General features: G+C 39.4%; 1 protein-coding gene across 2 annotated transcripts in view; it reads left to right on the top strand.

Annotated features, from left to right (window-relative positions):
- LOC119737205 (interleukin-12 receptor subunit beta-2-like) overlaps positions 1-16949 on the top strand; it is a 60431-nt gene that overhangs the window by 7650 nt on the left and 35832 nt on the right. Inside the window, exon 1 of one of the 2 annotated variants that reach the window (XM_038211389.1) lies at positions 15873-16038. The exons of the other annotated variant lie outside the window; for it this stretch is intronic. Coding sequence (XP_038067317.1) covers positions 15946-16038 — 93 coding nt within the window. The 5' untranslated portion in view covers positions 15873-15945. Of the gene's footprint in view, positions 1-15872; positions 16039-16949 lie in introns of those variants that run through there. 2 annotated transcript variants of the gene reach the window in all.

Genomic DNA, 16949 nt, shown 5'->3' with positions numbered 1-16949 from the left:
ATAAAAAGTGGGAAAATCCTTTGTTGTATGGAAGCCCGCGTAGTGGTGTGTACCTTTCTTCATTTTAAGCCCCTGAAATAGAAAAGAATTCTAACAAGCCCATTTGAAGATAAGGCAATATTGTTACAACATTTGCAATATCTAGCTGGTCTTCAATCAAAAGCACCTCGGCACTTGCGAAATATTTTTGAGAATTTTCCTTTTTGTAGGATGTGGTGATGGAGAAAGCTTTGAATGTTTTTATTTTGGAAAACCAGGGGACTTCATTTGAAGGTACTTTCCCAAGAATGTGTCCAGTACCAATGGGAAACATTTGCTGGATGTGATAAGCTTGAATCACATAATGATAGTCCCTCCGAGATACTAAATATAGTTTTGGTACCAGCGCATGACAGGAATTGGAAGTAGACTTGATTCAAGTCTTACTGGGAGTACATGATGGATGTATTCTGTGACCTGAACCAGAGAGTGTTGCCATAAAGTGTTATTCATTGTTAGGATCTTCCAATTCAAGTACAGTTGACTGTAAGTACAAAATCCTTTTTTCCCCCAAATAACAAAATTAATGTGGTCATGGTGAACTTAAAGGGAATGTACATCATTGGCTTTTGCTCTAATTTTCAGAAATGAACTATTTGAGGGGTTAGTATAATAGATCAAATATTGTTACACTGACATTTTTGAAGTTTTGTGTTCGAAAAGGTTGGAAAAACCAAGGAAAAACAAAAATGTTCAAGGAGTCTGGTTTCCTGACTCCACAAAAGATAAAATGGATCAATTTATAGATGATGGAAAATTGTAAGGTAAGGGAACCAGTCTAGCTGGCCTGCACCCGTTCATGAACATGTTACCAATAGCAAACAAAATTTGGACTGAAAAATGGTAAATTTGGAGCAATAGTTGAAAACTAGTTAGGTTTTTCCAACGCTGGTCGGCCGACCACCGTTGGAAATGTATACAAAAATACCATTTTCTTAAATTGACTTCACACCAGGTGCCATAATTTTACAAGATACTTGAGACTGTCATTTACCAACATTCTAGTAAGGTATTTCGTAAGAACTTGGTAGTTTTATTTTTCGATGTTTGCATATGTTGTATATTCCCTTTAAATCAAATAGATTTTGAATAAAAACGTTGTACAAAAGGTGTTCCTGAGAAAAATTCATGCCATGGACAAGTGCTATATGTCCTTCAGATACTGTATTCTACATACATGTGTACGTGTATGTTTTAATAGTGTGGTGTTAGCCTTTGTTGGAGGGGTGGCGGTTGGAACGCATATTTGGGAACATAAAGGTATACATTTGGTCCAGTGGTTCATGTAGGATTTCACAGCCATTGTCAGACTTGAGATGAAGACTATAGTTGACCCTTGTGTCAAGCTCACATGCAGAGACAGGGTAATCTATGCACCATCACTCAAGGCTGTCAAAACATTCCATAGCCACTCTATCTCCCCCCAACAGTTCTTTCTTCTTTTTATGGACAAGAAAACCATTTTTTCTCTCGTAGTAATGTTGAAATCACAGATGCCATATCAGCATGGTGCTGAAGATCAAACCGTCATCTCCCTGCAACCATGCTGAATTTTTCTAAATTTCTAAATTTGTAAATTTATAACGATGTTTCCTTTGTGAAAGATGAACTCTGACTGGAAACTTTCAGGCTGTGTCAAAACTATGTTTTGCTTAATAGCCTACTTAAAAACATCCTTCCTGTGGTACATGTACCGGTACCAGTACATGTTCATCATCACAATCACATACATGTACACCCACTCATGTACTTGTACATATGGTACATGTATGTAGTTGCACTTAGGTTTGTTGTAGAGAGTAGAAACATTATTTTTTATATGACAAAACAATATTGGGAGGAAATGTGATGCATGTGTGCCAAGAAAAAGAGGAACTCGGAGCTTAAATTCTGACCTCATTTTAAAACACAATACTTAAAAACGACATTATATTAGTTTGCCATGTTAACACACACAGTGTACATAATTGATACAATGTAGGCCTGCTACATAACCCCCATGTTACCTTAAAGGCTTAAAGGGAAGATACAACATTTGCAAACATCAAAAAACGAAATGATCAAATTATCACGAAATACCTTACTGGATTGTAAGGGAATGACAGTCTAAAGCACCCTGTAAAATCATGGCTCCTGGTGTGCTGACATTTTCAAGAAAAACTGTATTTTTCCAACGCTGGTCGGCCGACCAGCGTTGGAAATAAACTGGCTTTTTTCAAAAACTGCTCCTATTTTTTCGTATTTAGTTATTCCACATTTTCTTTGCAATAGATTACACACCTGTGAAGGGGTACAAACCTGCTAGAGTGATTCTTTGACCTTACAATCCCCCAAAGTCTTTACGTTTCTCTGTTTCATCTTAAGTGGGGTCGGGGAACCAGACTACAAGAAAATGATTGGTTTTCTTGTTTTTTCTAGCATAAACAAGCCCAGAACGTTAAACAAGTCAGTTTAACAATATTTGCTATTACATACTAATCCGCCAAATCCATTTATTTCTGAAAATTGCAGCAAAAGCAAATGTTGTACATTCCCTTTAATGGCAGATGGAAAAGGCCTGGAAGGGGTGAAGCCCCCCCCCCCCCCTCCCGGCCCCCCCCCCCTTTCTTCACTACCCCCTTTAGATCCCCTCCCCAGGGGTGTGAAATCTCAGCTTTAAAGCTGATTTCAGCTTTTTTGTTTTGGATGCTTTTTCCCTCACTTGCTGTGTACAAAAGTATAGGAGATTTCCAAAGTTCAGCTAATTTACACATTTCTTCAGCTGTTTTCAGCTATTTTTATCAACTGCTAGGAAAATTGGAACCACACCCTAAGGCCAAAAAAAAAAAATCTCCGGTTTCTGGTATGGAGCTTGCCCAAAAAGTGGTGCGGCGACGCGGCTTTTTTTTTTTTTACCTGATTCTTTTGCTTCAAATGTGTGCTGATGACTGCAAATGGTGCCCGACTAAACTTAGTGCAAATATATGGGAGTCCAGAGAGGCCACATAAAGCTTATTTCGACAATAACCCAATCTAAAAACACGTTAAAATTGTGCAGCAGCAGGATTCCAGTCAAACCAGTGAGTTTGGCAGTTTTGAGACATCATCTTTCATTGAAAAAAAAACTTTTTCATTTTGCCGACGCGCATGGCTACGGCGACGCGCGCGCATACCAGAAACCGGAGACTTTTTTTTTTTGGCCTAAGTTGTGGCAAGGTGGTGTGGATACTGATGGTGCAGTGTTGTAGTCCGGTACAATGTAGTACTTGTCCTCGGTACATGTACCGGTACTCGAGTAGGCCTACAACTGCATTTAACTTTTTTAGAATTTCATATATCTTCGAGAAGCAAAGCACTTTGGTCTCGACTGTTCAATATATCGTGCTCCATCCTCAAAATACTTGTATTTAAAATAAGGACTCTGGGGGGGGGGGGGGGGGGAATTTAATAATTTTGAATTTAATAGAAAAAAAAAATATCACTATAAACTTCTATGCAGTGTGGAAGAATTGGCTTCCAATACGTCTTGCTTAAAAGTAGTCCACAACATCCATGTTGCTGAATTGATGGTTTCAGTTTTCACTCATTACTCCATTTTTTTTTTTTTTTCACTTGAGTGCTCCATGAAGTACATGTACTCCATAAAGTACTCATACTTGACGATCCCAGAACTCATATCTTACTCAGAGTTCCTAGTCCTCAGACTGGGCTTCGCAAAACTTGTACTGAATGGTCCCAGTATACTTGGACTGCAGGGTGGTACCTGTACTCGTTCTCGAGGGTCAAAGTACTCGGATGCCACTCGGTATTGGATAGACTGGAACTCGGCAGTACCGGATAAAAGTACTTGACAAAAACATTGTGGTGGTGTTGGTGGTGGTGGTGGTGTGGTGTCAGATTACAGCACTTGATACCTTACATGTACAGGGTGTTTCAATAAAAAGGAAACCCAACTTTGAAGAACCAGTATGGACAGACTAAATGTTTACTGGCTATAAAACTGGTATCATCTGAAAGCGTAATCTCTATGTTTTTCAATGATACCTTGTTTACATTTCCAGGGTCATGCATCACTGAGCATCATTGTCTTGAAAACTGGATGCAAATTGCAGTTGGTTCACTTTCATGTCAAACACAATAGGTGCGCATAAGAATAAGTATTCAAGAAGAAGACACGAGTGCATACCAAAAAAATAAGTCGGGTTGGTTTCAAAACTGGATTTTATTGTTTGTCATAAATTCTCGTTTTGACCAAGCCACGTTCAAAACAATGTGCCATTTTCCCGAGGATTGACATTCGAGCCATTTCACAGACATTTCAGTAACAATAGGCACACCGTGCCCAGTGTTTTTATTTTATGAAAGTGAACCAACTGCATTTTTGCATCCAGTTTTCAAGACAATGATGCTCAGTGATGCATGACTCAGAAAACCTAAACACGGTATCATTGAAAAGCATAGAGATTACGCTTTCAGATGATACCAGTTTTATAGCCAGTAAACATATTGTCTGTCCATACTCATTCTTTGAAATTGGGTTTCCTTTTTTTTGAAACACCCTGTATAGGGCACATGTACAGTACATGTATGTATTCATCCATTGAGGAATAAAAAAAAAATGCCAACACTACAATTTATTAGAACATACATGTAGTGCAGCAAAATAAACTAGTGCAGTGCCAAAAGTATATAAAACTACCAAATCAAACCGCATTACAACAAAATATTCTGCAACCAGTCCAACCATCCTTCTCATTTTCCAAACTTCCTCTTTTTCCGTTCAAGTCTTCCATCAAGCAATTTTGTCCATTTCCTCAGATTTTCAAAGTCTTAACTATTTACATCACGGATCCGTTTTTCAATCAGAAAGGGCCGAACGCCTGACTGGACATAATCCACTAGGGATTATAGTCTGGGGAAAAAAAGATAGTGTTGATTTTGCGGGGGCAGAATAAGTAGGATGATGTACCTGTTCTGGCAGGTTTAAAAGCAAATAGTGGATCGTAAAGGGCATTACAATTGGGACGTCTCTCATCTTTAGTCCAGGAAATTCATTTCCATATTGGATCCCTGGAGATAAACCTAGGATTCAATTTCTCATTACGCTGGCCGATATATCTTGTCTGAAGTTGTGTTTCGAGTGCCCGCATGCTCATTTTTATTGAATTATTCATCAATTTTTACGCCGGATTGTGACAGATTAGGCAATCCTTGCCAGGAAAGTTGATTGTTTTTATAGGTGAAGTATTTTTGGCCGGGAGCCAACACGAACTTGCCATAAAGAAAGTTACTTTTTTTGAGTAGTTGAATTGTGATTTATAACTAGTGGAGCCAGTTATGGAACAAGCCGAGAAAGTTTGAAAACATCTGCAGCTACTCAGTGGCAGCCTGTTTTGTAATTAATACTTTGATCTTGAAAGGTTAATGACATAAAAAGGTTTTGGGTTATGATCTGGATGAAGAATTTCTTGGAATTGCCAGTTTTGAAAGAGTAATTGATGTATATTTTTTCAGAATATTTACCCATCAAGAAATTTACTGACATGTAGTGTTGTAAGTCACAGTCTTGGCATATTTATGTAGAATGCCATTGTCGAGTGGTTACGGTGTTTGACTGATGTACGGTGGTACGTGGGTTCGAACCCTGCTTGGAACATGGTGTTTGTGCCCTTGGGCAAGACACTCTACTACAATTGCCTCTATCCACCTACCAGTACGAGTATGAATGGGTACCTGTGAGGGTAGAGGACCGAATGTGCACTGATATTGGGCCTGATAAATTGGGGAATAATTGTAAGGTGCTTTGAGATTGTTGATATGATGGAAAGCACCATAAGCATAACAATTTATTTTTATCTTTATAATATGCCCCCCATATATACGTATCTCAGGACAAATAGTTTGCAATGAAGTTAAATGTAAATGTGTACATGTATCTCACATGAACATTTTCTAAGAAAAATGTCACATTTATTAACAAATAAATAAAAAAATGTGCTTTACGCGTCCAAAGAAATGTCAACATAAATTTTTGTAAGTGAAAAAGTTCCAGAGAATGCAGTGATTTTATTTGCCAGACTCCAGCGATGATATTTTTTTGTTCCGGCAAATGATTCCTAAAACTTAAAATTTCAAATAAACCACACAAAAAAAACTGACTAGTTAGGCCAAAAAAAAAAGTCTCCGGTTTCTGGTATGGAGCTTGCCCAAAAAGTGGTGCGGTGACGCGGCTTTTTTTTTTTTTTACCTGATTTTTTTGCTTCAAATGTGTGCTGATGACTGCAAATGGTGCCCGACTAAACTTAGTGCAAATATATGGGAGTCCAGAGAGGTCACATAAAGCTTATTCTTGACCATAAACTAATCTAAAAACACGTTAAAATTGTGCAGCAGCAGGATTCCAGTCAAACCAGTGAGTTTGGCGGTTTTGAGATCATCTTTCATTGAAAAAAAAACTTTTTCATTTTGCCGACGCGCATGGCTACAGCGACGCGCGCGCATACCAGAAACCGGAGACTTTTTTTTTTGGCCTTAGTGCATTATAATCTTTTTTTTTTTTCAAAGTTGGACATAACATAAAAAATTGACTGGAGGGGGTTTGAACCTGTAACCTCCTGCACTGCTGTTCCGACTCTCTACCAACTGTGCTATCCAGCCCTACATGTACCGGTATATGTTTGCGGTTCCCCAGTAGAGCACCTGCATGGCAGTCCGGAGGTGGCAGTTTCAAACCCTGCTCCCGTCCATTTTGTTGTTCAACTTTGAAAAAAATAACAATTTAATTTTTAGAGGGAAGATTTTGTCTCTCGGCGACGGGCGGAGCATATCCAATGTAGTTTGTTTGTCGTGAGTGGAAAAACCGGTGACTTTGTTACATGTACATTAACAAGCTCAGAATGACAAAAGGAAAACAAATCCTTGCTCTTCACAAAATACCGACCGGTATAATGATTTTTGTATAATTTATTCTTTTTTATTGCAATTTTCCTTCATGATGCTGTATTTATGGCAAAAAAAGCTTGAGGTAGCAGCTAAAATTTGTGAGGTCACAGGGCCACCTCGAAATTGAATGGGTAGAGGAAACACTGCCCATAACAATACTGGAACAAAATTGTCAAGATTCCCAAGACACTCTTAAATATAGCGGCAGGAAATCAAGTGGGCAGGGATCTCCTCTCCATCTTGTCTCAAAGACGCCGTTCTAATGTGTTCCCTAAAAAGCCAAATGGATTAATGAAGGCGCGCGCTATCCTCTAAAAACCGTGTCCCCAGAAGCGGGCAAAGTAATCTTGGCGTCAGGGAGAGAATCTGGCAGGCCGCTTCGCGGAAATTGATGAATGTGGAGGGGTCGATCGTTAAGGCTCTAATGAGAACTGAACCCGCGTGTGAGTGTGTGGCGGTTGGGCCGTGTGTGTGGGAGGGCACCAAATAACGTGCTTCCTATACAGTAAGCTGCATTTGATTAGTCAAAACATCAAGCTTCAGCGAGGAACAACTTAATTGATTTCGATCATTAGGTCCAGCGTGTGTTCAGTGAACTTGTGGATCGTTGGTGGACGAAATACTTTGAAAGCAAAGGCAAGCATTTGATTCACACATGTTTTCTACATTGTGGTTTTACAAATTTTTGATTTTTTGGTTAGCCTTCAGTTGATTACATTTTATCACAAAAACATCAAGCGTTATTTTTTGGGGGTATCTTTTCCTGCCAAATAGATTTTTGCCCAAACTCCCCAAACATTATTGCTTTGGCTTTTCCTATCTTCAGTACTATAAAACCCATAGCATTTTTTTTGGGGGGGGGGGGTGCTTACAAAAATATGTATTTTGTACAGTTCAACAAAATTTGGATATCAAACGCCAATTGAAATTATAATGTCCTGCATTAATCAAAATACTGCATTTATGTTTGTATTGATTTCAGTAGATTCAGGGTAGTTTATATTATGAAGTCTTCGTGAAAAAAAACCTACAGTGTACAAGATGTGAACAAATTCATTCAAGTGATGCTATCAGAAATTTGGAATATTGCCATCAAACCAAAAAATTTTCATGATTTATAATGATTTTCAAATGTCAACGATGAAACAACATATTCAGAGGTTCATGATGAAGACTTCGTAAAGTCCTCATTCATTGCGTGTACCAGAAGTCACTGCATGGGTGTACGGTGTTACACCAGAATGCTGAGTATTAAGCTCAACAGCGACTGGTGAGAACACGTATGCAATGATACCTTCTTCGGCAAGCTACCGCAGATCACACAGAAGATTGCATACTGGCGGATGGGCCTGGCAGGACACTGCCACAGGCACCCAGAGATGCCGACAAGCTGACTGGTGTTGTGGGAGCCGACTCACGGGGCCAAGCAGTGGGGAGGACGCCGAGCTATGTCAATGTCCTGAAGGCAGATGCTGGGACGGAGACAGCAGCTGAGCTTGCCGCCTCTGCCGAAGGAGATCCCAACCTCGTTCTCATAGTGTCGAGCAGTACGCTCCCACCAGTACCTGCTCTCTCACCTTGGTATTGGACTGTCCTAGTTTGCATATCCATAATTTTTTGATCCATAATGTTTTTCAAAGTTAAAATGTTACAATCTTGTCTATCCAATATGGAGTATCACATTTTCATATTAATACAAGCCAAATGGAAAAGGGAGGATTGTCCGTGAGGTTGAGTGGATGTAATAATTGATTGATTTCTTATTTCAACTGGGTGGCCCATTCAGTGGAATCCACTGGTCTCCCGTAATTCACAGCGAACGTACAAAAAATACGTAATACACGTTGGAAATAAAAACACCAAGGTCACGATATCAATCCATTAAATCAGGATACACGATGAAAGTTCCCATCCAGGGGTTACTATTGGAAACGAGGTCGAAAATAAAGTAAGCCCTGGGGACGAGGTTGAGAAGATCCCGCCTGCAGGCGACATACATGTACATGTAGTAGCACTAGGATATGGTACATTCTTCTTAGAAATATTTGTGGGGTAAAAGATCTATAAATATGTACAAGTACACGTCCGGGATGTACATTTGTAAATCAGTGGAAATGGGCGTGTCCATATTGGGATGTGCAAATCTACACGTAGGTTTCAAGTTCCCTCGAAGTAAGGGTTTGCCGAAGGGGCATAGAAGGCATGTCTGTCGGAGCAAAGAGCAAGGACCTAGAGGGGCCTATACTTCTCATACTTGTTCACACTTTGCGCTAAGTGAGAGTTGTGCTGTGATGTGAACCATTTGAACCAACTTGACACTAGGAATGTACACAGGGCCTATGTATCGGTGACATTTCTTGAAAAACCGGAGTTCAACTGAAGAGTGAGATTTGACATGTTATCATTAAGCTGTTCCAGGACTTCTTAATTCAAAGTGCGTTAATGGATTTGAAATTACTGGGCCTTATTTTTTTTTTCCGTGAACGCGTACCGGTCGGTACCTTAGAAAATTGCTAAGAACTTACTGCACTTGGAAATGTCAGAATTCCTTGATCCTGTTCGTAATTTTCCCCCTAGACTATATGAAGCTGGTTCGCAGAATTGACCCATCTTGTGCTTGCCGTTGATTTTTGTTGGCTTTCAAAGAAGGAAATTATGATTGGTAAAACACTGCTGCACTTTTTAAATAGTTGAATGGAATTCTTAACTATTTATAAAATGGAAAAATAGAATTATTTGAAATGGAAAATTATTGAATAAATATATGCAAGTAAATGAATTTTTTTTTTTTTATCATAGGAGGGCAGAGCTAAATTTGTCTGAACAGACTTCCCGAGTGCTTCCCGAACTCGGCTCTCTTTAGTTTCTAGTCTCTCTCTGAGTCATGAATGCTAGGGACAGGCCCTTCCGAATTCTTAAGGGCTGGAAATTACAGTCTTTTAAAGGGGACTCGTACAAATTGGTTTCACGGGACAGTGAGTGAGATTGAGAATGGGGGACATTTTTCAGAAAATTGAATACGCTTTTTAAAACGTTTTGATCAGAGAACAGCATTGCTGATGATCTGCTGTCAATGTTGTCTGGTTCCTACCCCAACCTAGCCGATACACGTATGCCCCTCCCCACCTACCCCCCTTTTTCCGCAGTCCCCCGCCCCCAAACTCACTGCAGCCATTACCTACCATGCTCAAAATGAACACAAATACAAAAGCTGTATGAAAAATGAAAGCAAGTAATGAAACAGCAAATAATACAAAAACTAGTACGTACAATGTAGAAATTAATAGCAAAATGTTACTTCGTTAACCCCAACTCTCTACTGCCTTTTACTATTTGCTGGACCAAGTCCACCAAAATCCATCAATTACACTGCTTCCAATGTACACTTTGCTTCAGGCCTCAAGGCCTGTAAGTCCATCATACTCCATCAATATTTAGTCACACCAGGCCTGCAGGACCAAGTCCCCCAAAATCCACCAAAATGGGGGGACGGATTTTGATGGAGTTAGGGAGGTTAGGGTTAATTAATTTGTTTGAACTGGAAAGGGAAAAGTTCCCATAAATTCTTCATGCGATGTGTTCCTCTCACATATTTTGGCACTGTGTCAATCCTTTTATTAGTAGTAAAAGATGCATAATTATCACTTGACTTTCCGGTCAAATTAGGTTGAACGAGCTGTCGTTTGGACAAAATTGCCTGATTTTTGTTTATATTCATTAATTTATGAGTCCTTGTGGCACACTTCAGATTTGGACATTGACGGGACGAGCTGATTAAAAACATGGACTCCTGCGAACCGCGCGGTGCTAAATTGACCCTGAAGCGCTTTAAAAAAAGGGGAACAGATTGGCATTTTATGCTGATATGAGTCATTTCATCCGAAGCTCTTAGGATGCAGGTTAATGCGGTTTCGCTACATGTCTAGTTTTAATAGCGTGACATGATGAACATGCATGCAAGATATGAGTTGCTCGTACATGTTGTAAAAAGTAAGCAGATTTAGATGCCTGTTATGGGTAAGTATGTTTTTAATGTTCTGAAACATTCCTGAAAATTGTTTTGTGTAGAGTTTTTTTTCAAGATGTTGACACTAGAACAGTTCAACAGACATCTATAGAACATGTAGTAAACTCTACAAGCATAACCCACTGTGTGAGTACCTTACGCTTTGTGGTACAACAATCACCGAAGCTTCAATTATTGTAACATATTACATGTTTTGTAATTCCTTGGGGGCCCAAAAATTTGAAATTCCGGAAACTCACTGATAGCACAGGGACGCACTTCAAGAGAAACAGAGTCTATTTTGGAAGGAGCTAATATTTGGGAAACCCAATCCCTTAGCCATTGGCAAAAAACGATGATTGCAAATTCCCTGGCTGTCCAAGCGTCACTGTTTTTCCTAAGACAGATTCCAAGTACTACACTGATATTAATGGCTGGTACACATGTACGTACCGATACCGATACGTGTACATGCAGGGATGTCGCTGCAGCTTGCACTTGTGCCAATTAACAAAGTGCTGAGCAGTGGCACTGTCCAGTAATGGAAGGTCAGTACCTTGGGTGATCAGGTCATCCAGGAAAGAAGGAAATTTCAGGTTGGGAGAAATATCAGGTCGGTGGTGTGACTACACTTTAAAAAGCATTCACAATTTCCAGTTGCTGTTCTATTCTATGCTGTTCTATTCGGGGAAAACATCTATTCTTGTCTTATAGTACCTGTACCTCTGAAAACCATTTTAGTAAAGGAGCACTAGGTCCTGAAATCCCCCAAAATTTTATGTTTTGGATTGTTTACTTAGCCTATTTCAAACATCTGGTTGAAAGGAAACCAATCTAATGTCTTACCGTTACCGAGAAAAGACGAAAAAACCCCACTTGTTTACATCGGACATGACGGAGTATGAATACGTTTTTCGTGTCGTTCTCAGTGTACAATATACACGTTGTGTGTCACAGTCTGGAACAGCGGTGACCAATCACCATCAATGCTAAAAAAGTGGTTTCTTACACGTCCGCAAAGGCGAACACTTTACGAATGAAATCACAACTAGCACCCAAACAGCTTGAATGTATGGGGTCGCAAAAGTGGACCCCGAAATTCGTTCTCGCACGCATAGTACAGGAATAAGACAAAAACGCCCAGTTTTGAAAGGATAATTGTGTGGATGTTTATATCCTACTTTTAAATGTTATTTCTGATTAACATCATCTCGTTCAAAGCGCGTTTTGTAGCCCAATTGGGCCGTCCCAGGACCTAGTGTCCCTTTAAGAACTTCACCCAATTTAAAATGAGCAGTCTCTCAATTTCCATCAAAGACCAAACATTTTTTGATATTGCGTTACCTCCTCCTGGGGACTCCAATAGGCGTGGCCAGCTGGTGAAAACATCTGTTCATTGTACACACGTTTTCATTGGTTGCTATGTGTTACTGTTCAGCACTCCAGACTCCAGAACCATTGAGTTTGCAGAAAAGGGGTCTGGGTGCTAGATATAAGGCCAGTGTCAAAATTTCTGATGTCCGTGCCGGCCTGTACCGGTACACATGATTAATGGATTCTAGGTACTGGGATCTAAAAAGTTTGTAGACATTTACAGGAATCGTGCCTACGTTTTGAAAGTTCTGCCCAGTTATAATATACAAATAATGAATGTTAATGAGTGCAGTGGTAAGAATAATTTCATGAGGTTTGACATGGAATGTTCCATTCCACGAGGCAAATAAATCCGCTTCATCTGATTGGTCAGAGCACACAATTTGGTGTGACCGTGCAATGGAACTTCTATTTACCGAAGCATAGAACTTCTATTTTTGCCGTGAGTTGGGACAAATAATTCAATGACATGTGATCAACGGCCTTCCAATCAGATGGCAGGGATTTATTCAGGCGTTGTATAAAGGCTGAGATTTGTAGCACCCATTCATGTACAGTGCCCATTTATACCTACCTGATGCATCTTCTAGTTTTTTAGTCAGTGGAGAAAGACATGTTTGTAAATCGTTGCGTACAACAAGACTAGTTCTTTTGGTGGTCAGTCCTCTTCGAAACGACAAATCGTGTTTCTTCTGTCTTGGTTGTCGGTTGAGAAGCAAAACTTTCTACAGGTAAGTATTTAAACCCAGGCATTTTATGCATACATGTAGGTATTCTCAGGTGTCTCAAAGCGTTTTGGGGGAAAAAACCCATAAAATGACTCGACTGAAAACTTGCAGACACTGGAGCACTGTACCGATTCTCTACCAAATGAGCTATCCAAACCCATGTTGCCAGAAGCTCAATTTGTCGATATCTTTGGTCATTGGACACAATTGGTATTTTTTGGACAAGATATACTTTTTTGTAGTAGCTTTATACTTACATCGTCTGAAATACACTTTACTGCAGTTTGGACTTGCTTGTGCCTCAAATAGATCGAATTAGTAACCTTTGTTTGACAGAATTAATCATGAGAACCAGTGTATCCGGCTACCAACCAGGGCCCAATGTCATAGCACTGCTTAACAGTAAGCAGAAAAGTTGTGCTTACTATAGCAGAAAATCATGCTGCTGCTTACATGTAAGCACTATTTCATGCTAACGGTTGTGCGCATGGAGATTTCTATTGTTACGTCACTGATTTTAAGCAAAGTTTTCTTCTATTGTTAAGCGTGCTTTTGCTGTGCTTACTGCTTAACGGTCCCTATGAAATAGATGGAGGCTCTGTAAGCACAAAGTCGGCTGTTAAGCAGCGCTATCAAATTGGGCCCAGTCAAGTGGTCTTAAGAAAGCTTCAGTCGTGCAGCTGCTGTTATATTGCTAATGTGGACCTTGCGAATTGTGTTGAAATAGGGCTGTTCATTTTTTAATAATTTAGTATTCGATTACTCGAAACTGCGTTTGACAAAATATTTGGATATTCAAAATTGCCAGGTGCAACTGTGTGCGGCACCGGTCAAAAGTTGCACACAGAGTTTGCCGGTTAAACTTTGCGTGCGGAGATCGATATGGGCAGCTGGAGTGTTCTTGCAGTAAGAATTTTATCACTTATTTAACCTGCCAAAAGGATGGGAACAATGAACCACCATCGACCAAAAAGTTGCCATCAACAAAAAACAGTGGCACCTGAAAATTAAGCACCACAACTTTTACGATAAAATAACATCACAGTCATTTGTGTGCGTGCATAGTTTTTTGTTTTCGAATATTCAAACCAGCAAAAGACTATTCGAATATTTGATTGGAGATCGAATATGCAATTATTTGGCATATTAGTGACAGCCCTAGTGATGAAGACTAATTTTGGGTTTTCCCTAGATTGTAATTATGAATATTAAGTTATGATATTAAGGCCCAAGTCTTTAACTTTGAGCTTTGGAAATAGATTTCTAGGTTCAGCACCATCTTAATGGTATTAACCTGTTCGCGCCTGGATAAATTTGACATTGACTGGACCCAGGCGTGGGATTGATTTTCTCAACCTCAATGTTCAGGTTCAGGCCGTGCAGGTAGCACACCCTGATATTTCCGGCCTCGCTCGCTGTGAGCAGGTCGCAGATGTCTTCGTGTTTACCCGCCATACGTTCCGAATACTGCAAAACCTTTGCGTGGATACATGTCATCCGACGTGAGCTGGTTAAAGAGAATATACAACATTTGAAAACATCGAAAAATAAAACTACCAAGTTTTTACGAAATACCTTACTAGGTAAATGTTGGTAAATGACAGTCTAAAGCATCCTGTAAAATTATGGCACCTGGTGTGAAGTCATTTTCAAGAAAATGGTAATTTTGTATAGATTTCCAACAGTGGTCGGCTGACCACCGTTGGAAAAACCAAACTATTTTTCAACTACTGCTCCAAATTCACAATTTTTTCAGTCCAAATTTTGTTTGCTATTGGTTACATGTTCATGAAGGGGTGCAGGCCAGCTAGACTGGTACCCTTACCTTACATTTTTCTGGCATCTAAAAATTCATTCATTTTATCTTTAGTGGAGTCAGGGAACCAGACTACTTGAGCATTTTTGTTTTTCTTGGTTTTTCCAGCATTTTCAAACACAATACTTCAAACATGTCAGTGTAACAATATTTGATCTATTATATAGTAACCCCTCAAATAGTTCATTTCTGAAAATTAAAGCAAAAGCCAATGATGTACGTTCCCTTTAAGCATGACCATGTCGATTAAGAGATTGAAATGGCAAGTACGGTACCGGTACATGGAGTAGCACGGACCTATGTACATGTAGTTTGAACTGGAAACGCATTCAATTGTTAAGCTTAAGTGGAAATCATATTTCTGGCTGATTAACTTCATCACTGACGGATCGAAAAGACCGCCTTTGTCTGCTGTACCTCTTCACCGAAACTCTTTGAAGCGATTAATGCTCCGAAGTGTTTGTACTCGTGGAATAAAACAGATTTCTCACGAAACCCCGATCCCTGCACTACAGATCATGGCTGACTTGATTGAGCAGATCAGCTTAAGGGATAAATTGTGCCCACTTTCTTGACATTCCGATCAAGATGCACAAAAACAGATGTCCTTGGTGAATTGAACCTCAAAGAGATTTTCATGAGGAACCCGAGCAAGTGGAGAGGAATGTTTGTCAGAGTGGTCAGTTCTCAAAGGGAATTGTTTGGGAGCTTAGTGGGATTCGGTGTTTGGGTGTTTGGAGGGATTTACGGATGAGGAGATTTGAGTGATTTGACGCATGAGCGATGTCTCGAGACCTCTCCAGGTGATACCCTGTCTTATTTGTCTTATTGTCGAGAACTTTTGAGAACATTCCGGGTTTTTGTGTTGAGGGAAATCTGGTTTTCTGGGAAAAGTTCTGTTGCAAATAAAAAAAAATCTCCAAGACCCTCTGCAAAAAGAATCAGTTTAAAGATAGTTGGATTGAAAATCGATTAGTGGCCCGATGACTGAGTGGTCAGAATTTGTTGGAGTGTTATTTGCTTGACAAATGCCGTTAGTACTCGGGTTGGGGGTAGAGTAAATGCCGTCTTCAGCTTGTCAACTTTTTTCAAGGAAGTGCAGACGGATTGGACGGGATCGATCAGCTCTAGATTGGGTTCAGATGTTTTTCAAGGTAAAATTATGTGATACACAATGTTACCAAGATGCTTGATGTACGTACATACCGGGTATACTCAGAAGACACATGTTTCACATTATGTTTCACATTATGCTTAATACAAACATGTGTACATGTAAATTGAGATATTTTTTTTTCTCAAGGAAGGTTGGACAGAATTCCCTGTGTTCTTTCTATTTTCATATTTTTTTTAGTTATCCAACTTTTCAGTTGAATTGAATTCTCTGCATTTTTTGTTGGTTGTCTGGTGGTATGTGAACATACATTTAAACTTTAAAGGAGTTGCTATTTCTTTGTGTGTCAATGTGGTACTGAAAACTTAACGTCTATACATGTAGGGCCTTTTTAAAACAAATTGAGATTTAAGCTTTCGATGATTTATTGTCATTTCTGAAATCCCCTATTAATTACAATTGTACAGTGAGAGTAACTTAAAATCATTTTCTTGAAATCATTTTCTTTCAGTAAAGAAGCTGTTTTACTTTGACAATAATGTTTTTTAGCATTTTTTTTTTTGGGGGGGGGCAGAAATACCCACGGTATTGATGCAAAGATAAAGTAATCCATATGGATCCAGGTTCGTTTATAGATGCCATATTGCTTTTTTTTCCTTTCCACTTTTACCAGAAAATGGATGAAACGGAATTTCCTTTTGAAATCAAATTCGGCTGAAATGTATTCAGGCTGAACACATAATCCACCACAAACAGAAATTGATCTTTTTGAAAAGACAAAAAGGAAAGTGATCTGTTTTGAAAAAAAACAACCATTGCCTAAAACAATAATATGTCGGATTTCCGGCTACCCTGGAAAACAACCAACATAATACAGTGTATTCATTTGATTCATTGGATTAATTTCTTGACAAAACAGGAACTTTTGAACTGAAATATCACCCGGTTTTT

Source organism: Patiria miniata, unplaced genomic scaffold (assembly GCF_015706575.1).
Source record: "Patiria miniata isolate m_02_andy unplaced genomic scaffold, ASM1570657v1 HiC_scaffold_3, whole genome shotgun sequence".
Lineage (NCBI taxonomy): Eukaryota > Metazoa > Echinodermata > Asteroidea > Valvatida > Asterinidae > Patiria > Patiria miniata.
The sequence above is the reverse complement of the archived record's forward strand: the minus strand, read 5'-3'. Positions and strand labels throughout refer to the sequence as shown.